The sequence below is a fragment of the Etheostoma spectabile genome, chromosome 2, assembly GCF_008692095.1.
Source record: "Etheostoma spectabile isolate EspeVRDwgs_2016 chromosome 2, UIUC_Espe_1.0, whole genome shotgun sequence".
Lineage (NCBI taxonomy): Eukaryota > Metazoa > Chordata > Actinopteri > Perciformes > Percidae > Etheostoma > Etheostoma spectabile.
Genome location: NC_045734.1, coordinates 4635320 through 4648854, shown reverse-complemented (window position 1 = coordinate 4648854; position 13535 = coordinate 4635320). Strand labels below are relative to the sequence as shown.

The 13535-nt window shown below is 40.4% G+C and overlaps 1 protein-coding gene across 2 annotated transcripts in view; it reads left to right on the top strand.

Moving 5' to 3' along the window:
• krt222 (keratin 222) overlaps positions 1 to 12456 on the top strand; it is a 27754-nt gene extending 15298 nt beyond the window's left edge. For both annotated transcript variants that reach the window (XM_032542386.1, XM_032542395.1), the window contains 5 exons: positions 241 to 366; positions 624 to 844; positions 5598 to 5818; positions 5946 to 6048; positions 10788 to 12456. In XM_032542386.1, the coding sequence (XP_032398277.1) occupies positions 241 to 366; positions 624 to 844; positions 5598 to 5818; positions 5946 to 6048; positions 10788 to 11001 (885 nt within the window). In that variant the 3' untranslated portion in view covers positions 11002 to 12456. The remainder of the gene's footprint in view (positions 1 to 240; positions 367 to 623; positions 845 to 5597; positions 5819 to 5945; positions 6049 to 10787) is intronic.
• Positions 12457 to 13535: the final 1079 nt, after the last annotated feature.

Genomic DNA, 13535 nt, shown 5'->3' with positions numbered 1-13535 from the left:
GTGTGTGTGTGTGTGTGTGTCCAAATGTCCAAGACAGTAGCAGTATACGTCTGTTTACAGCAGTAAAAGTCCTGTATTGAAAATGTAACTTAAGTAAAAGTACAGTATGTAAGTGGCTTCAGGAAAATGTACTCAAAGCACTAAAAATCGTTATAGTCATTACATCGTCAATAGTTCTTTAGCAAATGTACTTAATTACATTCCGCCTCTTTGAATGTGTGACCCGGTCCCCTGACCCAGGAAGAGGCAGCGTGGACGCAGGTGAGCCTGGGCGGCGCCGCCCTGAGGGAGGCTCGAGCCGAGCTGGCCGAGGCCCGGAGGCAGTGGAACTCCCTGCAGGTGGAGATCGAGACTCTACATGCCTTGGTAAGAAAACACACATCCCATATGATGGGCTTATGGTGTTGGCATCTACACATATGTTTATTTGGTTTATGGTTCATTGTCTATTATGTTACTATTTTATTAATGGTCTTGAACATTGCCTTTACTGGGTCATCTTTTTTTGATGACGGAGTGTTCATGTTGTTATATGTTTTGTATGATGTTTAAAAATTAAAAGAAAATGTTAATCATAAAAAAGGATTACTGTCTAGTCCTTATCCTGACCTCTTGCTTTCCAGGAGAAAGGCCTGGAGAGCTCCCTGCAGAACACCCAGCGGCTGTACTCCAGCCAGCTGCAGGACCTTTCCCAGGTGATCGGCGGGCTGGAGGGCGAGCTGGAGCAGGTAAGGAGCGGCCTGGCAACCCAGCGCCATCGCCACAGCCAGCTCCTCAACACCAAGATGAGGCTGGAGCGGGAGATCGCCACTTACCGGCGTCTGCTGGAGCGCGAGGAGGGCAGGTGAGGGCACGAGGCAGAGAAAGGAATGAAAACGGTTGAGGAAGCAGGAAAAAATAGTTGAGTTGGAATGTTGCGGTTTCATTGTCAACCAGGAAAGGAAATAATACTTTTTCGTTGAAAGGGGTTATCCCAGAACACTGGAGCTGCCTTCTCTGCAGCAAATAAAGAAAAACATCACATAATGACATCATGAAATATCAAAGTCTGCATCTGAATAGCAGATGTTACACGTTAGAAGTCTGTCACTTCTCCACTTAAAGAAAAAGTAAACAAAATGATTTCTTAATCGTTCCTTTATACAGCTGTCAAACAGATCATTTTGTGTATTGGCCTTTTCAGTTTGCTCAAAGCCTACCATTATGTCAGGGATTAGTAGAATCAATCTGTATAGAAAGTGAAAACCAACAACATGAAGGTTGTGACATACAGAGTGTAGTATGGCCAAGAGAAATAATGACATGTGTCACGGCGCAACCACAGCCAGGGGAAACTCACTACTCTTGTTATGTCTAGAGCAGGTGTCTTCAACGTTTTTTTAACCAATGACCCCCAAACTGAGAGAGACAGATCAGGGACCCCATACTACATGTCAATCCATCAATCTTTAATCTTTATATCTATAGCACAGTTCATACAAGTTAATGTGCTTCATACAAAAGCAACATAAAATAAAACTTTGTTCAATTAAACAGTAAAATATATACAAAACATGTATAGAACATGCACGCGCACACACACACACACACACACACACACACACACACAAACAAAAGATTAACATTAAACAAGAACAAACTCAGTTATTCATAGACTTTTGTAAAAAGAAAGGTTTTTAGCCGTTTTTTTAAAGTGTTCCTTGTGGAGTCCTCTCTTGGTTCCACTGGCAGGGTGTTCCATATCATTGGGGCTCCGACCCAGAAAGTGGCCTCCCCATGCTCTTGAGTTACAGCGAGGGACGGTTAAGGGCGTTTTTACACCTACCTCATTTGGTCTGGACTTTCAGACTTTTCAGTTTGGTCCGAACCAAATTTGCAGGTGAGAAAGGTGCCTCGGACCACGGTGCGGATCAAAAGACCAAGAGGGGGTTTCGGTTCGGAGCAAACTGAACCACGGTTCTGTTCGTTTGCAGTATGAAAACCCTTTTTGGATGGTTCAGACTTTCGGGCCAATTAGCAAGTACGTACCATAGAAGAAGAAGAAAAAACCCAGGAGAAAAACCCTGCTAGAGCAAGCCAAAATGAGTCGTGGAAGTACTTGAGGAGAAGAGGAGATTAGATATTTAATTTGAATTTGGTCAGACGAAAACATTAAAAGTCAATTAGAAAACAAAAATGCCGACATTCAGAGGATCCCTGAAGAAATTTCATAAAACCTGGGACCCGCTCCTTTCTTATGTAAACCATCTATCCTGAGCCAATGGTAGTCACCCCCCCCCCCCTTTTATATTATAATATTGTTTTACATATATTCTATTTGTTTATTTTAAGTTAAAAAAAAATATATATATATATATATATATATATATTGGGTGAGGGAGATGGGTGGTCCAAGTTAGGTGAATGGAAGATACATGTTCAGTATCTGGTTAAAGGGTGGTGGAAGGAGGGAATGGGTGAGAACGGATGCGTTTTTGTTCTGTTTTAAAAAGCAAGAAAAATGTCAAAAATGTCGACATTTCCTGCGCTTGCAGTTGGTGCTGACGCTGTTGCTGCTGGTAGTAATACCACAACGCAATCAGGATTTGCTCATTCATTTGTTCAATCATTTTCATTCACACGGAAAAGTCTACTCGCCAAAGTGACAACTCGCCGACGTCACACGCACGCCCGTCTGCTCACCAACCAAAGGGAGACACAGCACACGGACGTGGGGACGACATGCCGTAGGTAGTTCATGGAAAGTGGTGGTTGGTGCGCTGTCAAACCAAAGAGAACGGGATCAAATGCAAACAATGTAATTAAAAGCAAATATTGGTTCGGAACTTGGTCTTTTAAGTGTGAAAACACCCTAAGAGGCCGCTGCCTGCGGATGTGAGGATTCTTGCGGGTTCACATCTAACGAGCATGTCTCTAATGTACTGAGATATACTACATATAGTGAATAAGATTAAGTGGCATATTAAACTGGGCCTACGATAACATGTGGGCGGCCTTAAGCCTTTATACATAGCTTTTTAACCCTTGTGTTGTCCTCGGGTCAAATTGACCCGTTTCAAAGTGTTTTATATCACCAATATGGATTTCTTTCAACCAAATTGCCCAAAAATAACATGGATTATACAAATACAACATTCTCCAGGTAAAATTAACGATTACTTTCGTTGAATTTGTTGGGTGTTTTATTCAATCTCATGGAATTTGAATTCTTTTTTTTTTTAATGGTTTCAAAACAGTATCCGGTCTAAACTTTGACATATACCCATCTGTGATCCACTCAACATCCTCTGATCTTAACTATTAGTCAAATTAATTCAGATGTCAACTAAAAATATATGTATAATTTGATGTAAATGAGGTTTGTTGACCATGAATTCCAAGAATAAGTGTAAAACCTAATATTAAACCAGCTCAGGTTTTTAAAAAAAACCCACCAAAAGCATGGAAAAAGTGACAAATAAATCAGAAATAATTGACAAAAACATCATAAAAGCACAACAACAAAAAACTATTTTGACCTGGAAGGGCAAGTTCATGGTCAATGGGAAGACAATACAAGGGTTGATCCAATAATGATAAAATAACTGTGGCAGATCTCTGGTCTAGAGCTTATAGAGCTTGGTTGTGTTGTTGCATTTGAAAACTGCAGAAGCTTCACTTTCGCTGTGTGAACTCTGTGAAAAGGTAAGCCACCCCCAGCCCCAGCCTGGCGGCCAATAGAAACTAACGGCTGGATTCTGGCGTGACGTACATCAGTGTTTGGAAATTGACCAGAAATTACAGTCATTTTATATGTGAAAAAAAAGCGATTAGCGAAAATGAACAACTTTCTACCAGTGAGTCATAGCCCAATGATGCAGCTCTGTCTTAAATCAGTCAAGATAATTATTCCATGCCAGCGTCGAGCTGTTTTATTAGGGAATATTCCACTCTTTTGGCATGGCCTTTAATTATTGCGAACACATCCAGCTGCTTTGCAATTTAACACATTGGCTGCATCAACCATGTGATTGTCATTTCATAGTTTGAGGAAGGTAGTTGGGTTTTCACAAGATGCTTTTCAGTCAGGGTGTGACTTTACCTGATGTCATTGATCTGAAATTTGTCTTGTTTGTTAATATTTGAGAAGGGTGGCGACAGAGTGGGTAGCAAGTGTAGGCACAAAGGGCTGTGCGAAATAACAAGAGAGACAAGAGCTTCCTCATACAGTGAAAACGACTCTTACAGAAGCATCTGCACACATGAAACCTCAAAGGTTTCGGATCTGGGTATGTCTGCCAATTAAACAAATGAAAGGCACAAAAGATAACCCTGAAAGGTCAGTGCACAGTACTTTGACATCAGCTTTTAACCATTCAGAGTCTTCTTCAGCTTCAACCCAAGAAGAGTAAACACTGTATAAAATAGACTATAAAGTTATAAAGGCCATGCAACTATATAATGTACATTACCAATGGGAGACACAGCATTTGTGCTGCATTCAAGTGGTGTCGGAATAATTGGCACAAATGAGTTCCAAATTGTATGTCGTGGCTCACCTGATCTTTTTCTCTTTGTTGTCACGCACAAACGCTCTGAGCAATCAAACGCAACACATTTTCCTTCCATGTTTCCACATTACGACTTAAAGCTCATGAACACACCAATGTCGGAAAAACTACCACTACTTATTTGGGAAACGGGACCAATCAGTGGTGCACATGAATGCACCGTTGGCATTCCAGTCGTGGATATGTGTCTGCTGTCCTCCATGCATTAGCCTCTGGCTTCCTTGCTAGCACACCTGTAACAAGGCTTCACAAGTAGAGCTGTAACAATTCCAAATGTTGCTGTACAATTAAACGTCTCAGAAATAATTGCGATTTACAGTATAATTGTCTCTTCTGGTCAAACTTAAAAATATATATTTATGTATTACCTTTTTAAACAAATTAAAGTTTGGAATGAATCCCAGGAGACATCTTTGGTTTCTATCACTGTCATGTGAGCCAGATAATGTCGTAACACAGGTACACAGTCTATGAAGTAAACAATGCCTCTTTATTATCATAAAACATCTTTTCTAACTGTTTCCCCCCTTGTCATTTTATTTTTTTATTTTATTCATAGTTGCTATGAATGTGTTTAGGGTCAAGTGCCAACAACTGACAATTGAAATAATATATACTGTGTGTATATAATCCGACAAATAATCACTTATATAATTACAATTTGGCATATGTAACAATTACCAGTCAAACACCTTAGGACCTTAGCTAATGTTAGCAAGTAATTGCTGTTAAACAAAGAAAACCACGATCATGTCAAGTAACTGGATGGCATAATAGACCTTTTCACAGCAGAAACTTTTAACTTGTCATAGTAGGAAAAGCACAGGTGTATTTAACAACATTAATGATGGTTTAGTCTCGCATTGCCAGACCTTCCTCCACAGCGCTGTGAAGGAGGGTCTGGCTAGTCCACACAGCATTCCCGGGATGGGAGAAAAACAAGATCTGGTTTATTGGCACTTCTTTAAATCTTTAAGCACACAATATATATACAGTCCACATGCCTTTTGGTTGTCATTGCTCTGTACTCTGCCCTTCTGCGTGCAGGTGCATGGGCCGTACTAGGCAGCAAATGAGTCTGCGGTCCTGGAGGTCTTTCACGGAGGAGCCGAAGGAGAACGGGCTAGAGAACGGCTTCAGTGACCCTGCTGTCACTCCGGACGAACCCAAGTCTGAGCCCCTGCCAGAAATACCTTCGCTCCTCCCAGCAGACAGTGGGCTAAAGAAAAGCATACTGCATAGACAGCAGAGCCTTGTGATACTCACAGGTAACACACACACACACACACACACACACACACACACACACACACACACACACACACACACACACACACACACACTATAACTAACCGTGTTATCTTGTTATGATTTTTCATTAATGTGTTCTCACAGAGCCGGAGCAAGAGAAATACTTGCCACTCTCCACGGTGAAGACTCAGGAGATACTTCAGGGCAATGTGGTGCGTGAGAGTGCAGAGGGTCATGGCACCATTGAGTAAGTATTGATCTTTTTGCGCCCCCATTGACCTGTAGTCAGCACCATCTGGTTCAGTCTGACATGTAGGCTTTTTTCGAGTAGCAAGCCCAAAAAGCGTCCCTTTAGACGGCACTGTTCTACATTACCCAGACAAATGCCTTTTTTACCTATGAAACAACATAGTTTCTTTTTTGCCTTAACTCCTGAAGCCTTCAGTTCCCATCTCTTTGACTCAGTGAGTTGTTCATTGTTCATCATTTTCTAATTACACACTCATCCGTGTCCTCCCCACCCTGGCGACATCTCATCCTGCATGCTAGATGTATGCGCTCTCAAAAGAATTACCATTACACGTCGAACAAGTTACGAGGCATAAAACATTTAGTTGGCTGCACAGGTCAGGTTCCCATGAGAAACTCGTCATAGCGCTGCATGGGAATGTTCCTCCTTTAATGGCTTGTGTTTGATGTGGAGCTACTGGCCTGGTGTGGAGTCTTCAGGGCGGGGCACCTGTTATTGTTGGATGAGACGGGGGTGGAATTCTTTAGTCATGCTTCAGATGTTGCATCCAAAAAGGAACACACACGCACACACATGCATAATGTCCAAACACTGCCAGAATATTTACACTGTCTGTGATCAGCAGATCATAAGTCACTCTGTCACTTAATTGATTCTTCACTGATATCAAGGGACTTCGGTGTCAGTCCATTGACTTTATTGTGTTCCTTGAATCCTTTATTTGAAATTCCACTGACAGGAAGCATTATCTTGTTGAAAATCCTCCAGTTCGGCTGCTCTCGTTGCCTTCAAAAGAATGAAGTTGATCTACTACTTTGTTAGGTAATGCACCAGTATCAAAGCATCTATGTGTAAGTACTGATACAACCAGTTAGCCAGCTGAGTGTTCCCCCCCCAAAGCATTACAACTACCTCACAGGCCTACACAGTGAAAACATTCATAAAGTGCATGGCCCCGTGCTGTTTACATCCCAGCCTGAGTCAAAAGCTGTGGTGATAATAATACTGAGATCAGTGGTGTAGTCTACGTGATATGCAGGTACACACCATGTACCCACTAGGAAAGGTCAGAAATTTCCATAAACCCACTTACAAAAGCACAAGCATACGCATCGTGTTGGTCATAAACGTACCCCGTCCTAGGAACAACAACATCGTTGCTTGGCGGTCATTCTCTGTCCAAACATGAAATGAATGTGAATCACTGAAGTAGAAATGAACCAAAGGCCAGCTCAAACTACGCTCTCATTATTTTCATAAGTCTGCTGCCCCTAAAGCTACTGCAGCTCCGGGTGACACTGCAGCAGGCGATTATGTTACAGAAACCACCAAGCCAGATGAGGCTGGTGCTATACGCGGCATCGTCACAATGATTGTATGGGGTCGTCGCTCTGGGACACGGGCGAGAACGAGGCTGGGAGGGAAAAATCACAGTGTACTCGCTACAAAAAACTAGACCACACCACTGACTGAGTGTCATGACACTAGACAACCTTTTTTCTACTCACTGCTGTTTCTTAATTGCTGAATGACGTCAGCGGGTTAAGGGTTAAGCAGAGGCAGGTCTAGGAATATTTCGAAGAAAAATAACTTTGACGCTGAGCCACAGGGCCATTACTACAAAGGTGAGGTGGATTTACAAATGAAATTGGGCATTTATCCATGAATAAAAAAAAAAAAATCCAAAATGCAGTATCAATAACTTTTGAGAATTAGAAATTGATGCAATTTTGACCAAATGCTGACAATTCAATTCAATTTCAATTTTATTTATAGTATCAATTCATAACAAGAGTTATCTCAAGACACTTTACAGCTAGAGGAGGTCTAGACCACACTCCAGAATTAACAAGGACCTAACAGTTCTAGTAGTTTCCTCCAGAGCAAGCAACAGTGCAAGGGCTATTTTAGACAAGCGCTATTTTCTGTAAAATGGCTCCAAATATTTTGCTGAATGATCTCAGCATCTAGATTCTGGGTTTAGTTTTGAACAACGCTGTGATCTTCCCAGAGCAGAACTCCTTAGCTCACACTAGATTAACACAGACATTTGTTTTTTTTATTTTTTAAAGTAATTAATTTTTAGGGGTGCCCAGTATCAAGTAGCAGATGTGGTTAATTGCTCCCAGTTGGTCCGACCATCAGTGAGTCTAGTCCATGCCAGACTGGTTGAATGGGGTTTTTTTTGTTTTGTTTTTTTAAATGCCATCTTTATTTCAAAAAATACAAAACAGAACACCAACAACACACAAAAGTAAAAGATACAAACACAACAAACATGGTAATACGATACAATTTGCCAGGGGAAGCTTAAAGGTCATTAGAGAGATAAGGAGGACCAAATACTGACAGTTTTAGCTGCCTTCTTGGTATGGGAGCCCGAAATCAGATTATATAATGCAAACATCATGGGAAAAAAGAATAAATTAGTTTTTTTAGAACTGAATTTACATTTGTGTATGAAATTTGGCCAAAAGGATTAGTAAATTTATAATAAAAAAACATCTTTTCTTACTATGAGTTCTATAAAAACAAAAAACAACATTTTCCCATAATAGGGCAAAGTCTTTATAGATACGGTCAATGATAAATCTGCTGAAGTGTTGCCAAAATCTTCTGGAGTATGAACAATACCAAAAAAGGTGTGCAACAGTTTCTGGGTGATCTTCACAGAACTGGTTGCATGTTGGGGAGGTGCATACAGTGTGTTGAGATAAATAGCTCTTGTACCAGGTCTCATCCGAGGCAACTGAAGAGCTCTCCCTTGCTGCCCTCTGGTGTTACTCGCAACCAGGTGTATCATACATAAAATGAACGAATGAAAGAATTTGTTGTTGTTGTTGCACAGTGAGATTACAAATGGTCCACCCCCGCATGGAATTACATGAAACATACTAATACTTAGGGTTGGGTTACAATATTCTATTCTCCAAATAAAATTGAGCTTTGTTTGAGTGTTATGATTTCAATTCATAAAATCCTAAAATCAGTCTTTTTTTTGACATGCCTTTTCACCATGGATGTGGTGAATCGACCCTCATTATCACGAGTCAATTCTTAATGTAAACATTAACCTGGTGCATTATGTAAAAAAAAAATATATATATATATTTGAGGGTTACTTCTTGCTTGTTCAATTTACAGCAAACGTTCTCTGACAATCTTTTTTTATATCCATGCAAAATTGGTATCGGTGGTAACTAAAAGTTTCCGAATTATTATCAAATCGGAACCAGATTGGTTTGGGAGATCATCGGCGATACCGAGCCCTGATAATACTATAAATAAATAAATAAATAGACGTCCCGCAGTTGACATCCACATTCAAAAGGAAGACAAATCATTTCTGCATACAACGTGCCATAAATGTTTCCGAATAAAAGAAAACATGTTTGACACATAAACAGAATATAGAGACCTAAAACATTAAAACATAAAACCATGCATGATAGCCTATGTCTGACTGCAGGGACCCAGGTTCCATCCAGCCCAAGATTAGTTGTTCTGAGAGATGGGTTAATCCTAAACGGGATGGAAAAACACATGTGAAGCAGGATCCACACTAGTGTAATGATAGCCAGACAGATTCTTTTAAGAGGATGGAAGAATGAAGGGGTGCTGTCAATCCAGGAGTGGGCTTGTGAGATGGCTAGGGTGGAGGCGTCATAGAAACGGTTTGCCAGGTTGGATTTCTACACTAGAAAATGGGGAAAGTACCTGAGCTCTCTGGAGGGCTCCGAAGAAGCTTTGTGCTGGGGAGAGACGTGTATGCTGGGCTCATGGTGTTGTCATTCATACACATGTTTGTTTGCTTAATGGTTTATTCTATAGTTCATTTTGTTGAATGTTTAATATTGTAGTTACTGTGTCACCTTTCGGGATTTTTTTTTCTGGGTGGGTGGTGATGAAGAAGAGGGTGGGGTCATGTTGCGAGTTGTATGTTTTGCACATTCAGGGTGTCCGCGGGGCCTTAAACAGCCTAAAGAAATCTGAACATTTTAAAATTAACATTTTAGGCCTTAAAAAGTCTTAAATTAGGGGCTCCCTGGTAGCTCACCTGGAAGAGCCAAGGCTCAGTCCTCACTCCTTATTTGCTGCTTATCATCCCTCTCTCTCTCTCTCTCTCTCTCTCTCTCTCTCTCTCACTTTCTTAATTTTCCTATCAAATAAAGGAAATGAAAGCAAAAAAATAAATCTTTAAAAAAAGTCTTAAGTTAGCTGAAGCATTGTGTTCTAGGTCTTAAATTATTATAAACAGTCTTCATTTTTCTACACCAATGTAAAGCCACTTCTAATGCTCATTGAAATGCTCCTGCAGCGCTTTAGAATTATTATTTTTTTTATCATTATTCTGTGGTATTGTAGTTCTTTCTGTCGCTAGTCCAAATATAATTTGCTGCCTTATGAATATAAATGACACCAACATGCAACTTACTGTATTTTGCAGCCAATCTAGACACCAGTCTAGTCTTTTTTATGTTGTGATGAATGTCTTAACTTTTATTCATACTTATAAAGAATTAAATTTGACTTGGTGAAACCTGCAGAAACCCTGATGTTATGAAAAATATAATACAAATTTTTAATCACAAAAGAACATCAAAAAAACACCCAATTCAATACATTTTTAGTCTCAGGTGTCCATGCGTTGTTCAGATAATCCCAAAACGCATAATGAGCGTTGTGTGACATCATCGGCTTTTAATTGCCACGACCTGTGACCTCTCTCCTACCAGGACGGAGAACTTTGACAAGGTGGTGAAGCAGTGGGAGGGCTCCTTCTTCAGAGGGAATCCCAAGCTGCGGAAGAAGTCGGTGTCGCTGCGCTTCGACCTGCACATGGCTGCGGCGGACGAGGGCTGTGGCCAGACCAAACAGGACAGCCTCCCCGACGTGGAGGTGTGTCTGATCATGAAGAGATCGCGCAGCATCCCGACCATCACACAGTAACCCTCGCTGCTGTCGCGGGATGGTTGGAGTTCCAGAAACATCAGCTGTGTCACCGACATCTGGGGTATTACCATCCATTGCCGTTAACGCGCTTCATGTGGGTTTTCAAATCACAACATTCGTTGAACTTTTGCATTTTTTGCAACTTTGCAACTGACGACTGAAACTGGAGATTCCGCTCATCAAATCTCGACTTCTGGCAGGATAAGCATTTCCCATCAGGCTATTGGGCTGATCTAAGGGGGACATTTTTTTTTTTATAGTATCAGAAAACCACATTAATATATATCAGAACTACATTCATTACCTTACAGAGGATTACAATTTAATGTGTAAACATATTTCCTTTTTTATCATTCTAGATGAGGAGAAAGTGGCTCCCAATGTTTCAGTAGAAGGTCACTGGACCATAGAGATTATATCGACCACACACACATGACTACAGCCTTTAGTTCTAATTAGCACTTGGTATAGGAGGCTGAGGGCACAAACAGATGGAGATAAAAGAAGGAGTGGAGTCACAGATGACTATGAGCTGCTGTGAACTATCTAAAGGTGGATTTCTTTTTTTCTTTAAGAGACTGTAAGGACATTATTAGGGGGAGGGGGGTGCAGAAAAGTAGGAGAATTTTTTTTTTTATTAATTGAATGTTATCTCTTCAGTTAGCACCCTGATTTGTCACTATTCAGCAAGTAGGACACATTATTTTGTTATGCTTGTCATATGTTTGAAGCACACAATCCTACAATTTTTGTGCACTTTTAATTATTTGCAACAATTCAATAGAGCTTAATCACTTTTGTGTGCGTGTTCACCCTCCACCACCCTAATCATTTCCCTAAAGTGTCTAAATGCTTGCACTGCACACACATACAGCACTTAGAAGAACATTAGCACTGAGAGATATCCAGATTGTGTGTACTTTAAGGGTCTTCTGTCGTTGCAGTTCATTATATTCTCTCTTTGTGGAGAAAAAAAACAACAACCTTGCAACACAAACTGATAATGTAGCTACGTTTTTATTATTGCAAAAAAACAACAACTGCTCACTGTGATCTTACCAGCAGTGAAGTTTAACATCCACCATGTCTCAGAGGATTTAAATTCCCTGTCTTAACCAGAGGAGGGCAGTATTTGTACATAGTTAACACTGCAGTGTATCTTCAACGCTCAACTAGGGGTGTGTAGCACGTGCTATCTGTTACACCTTAGATTAAGAGTTTTTACGCTAAGTTTTTTAGTTGGCACCAAATAAAATAAAACTAAGAAAAGGACCATTGTGCATTGCATTTGGGGTGGCTCGGAATGTATTGAGAATATTTAAAGATTATCTATGCAGTTCTGTGCTCGGTTTTGCTTTGCTTCATGAAGAACACTTCATTTTGGGAGCTCCATAACTCCGGAATGAGGCATTATGCTTTTATCTAATAATTTATCATTTGAAAATAAAAATATGTGCAGACTGTTGTGTTTTGTGTAAATGTGCATACAGGATACATTCACCATTCACACACAGTGGCCGAGGCTGCCGTACAAGGTGCCACCTGCAACTCGGGGGTTCAGTGTCTTGCCCAAGGACACTTCGACATGGGACTGCAGGGCCAGGGATTGAACCAACAACCTTCCAATTAGCAGGCAACCGCTCTACCACTGATCCACAGAAAGACAAGAAAAAATTCATTACATTTGTCTAATTGCTATATGTTTTCAATCATATCTCTAAATATAAAAAATGAAGAAAAAATCACAAACGCATCAGAAATCCAGAGCCCAGAGCACATTGGACAAGGCTAGGCGCTAGCTGCTAAAAGTAAAACTTTAAGTTGTTAAAGAAAAGCATTTATTGTTTACATGTAACAATTAGAGCATTCACCAAAAGAATCACTCAAAATCAGTGGAGGAAGGCGTGTAGAAACAGCTGTTAACACCGGTTTGCAGCTCTCTCTTGTTGTCGGCGGGGGTGGTGGGGGTTGCGAACACCCACCTCCTTGTTCTGGGAGGGTTGTGACTTGAAAAGATTGAGAACCAGTGCATCAAAGCATGGCTTCATCAGTGTCTGAATATTTTTTACATTTTTTACACAACCATGTAACTGAAAAACACTTAACTGCTTTTTTCAAATGTTTAGAATCCATCATTAAACTCACTTATTATAGTATAATTATTTTAGGAATTATGCATGACTGATATTTTATAATGAACTTATTTTTTTTTTTATATCTCACAGAACCTTCTGCAGTATTCCAAAGCACCCATAGGGGTGTGCATGCGCCTATTTGTGAAACACGGAACTAGAAGACACAAAGCAATAAACCACAACGTCTTCCTTTATGTTTACAGAAAGGCTTTGATTATGAGGTGAAGGGAAAGAAAAAGATCTGTTTTTCACACTTTCAAGCACGCGTCTCTCTCTCTGTCTCTCAGACGAACATTTGTAAACATGCACAAGTTCAACAGGTCAACGCGTTTATTGCTCATAACAATTTGAAAAAGAACATGAATAAACAGAGAAGAATTAATTTACAGTGCAGTA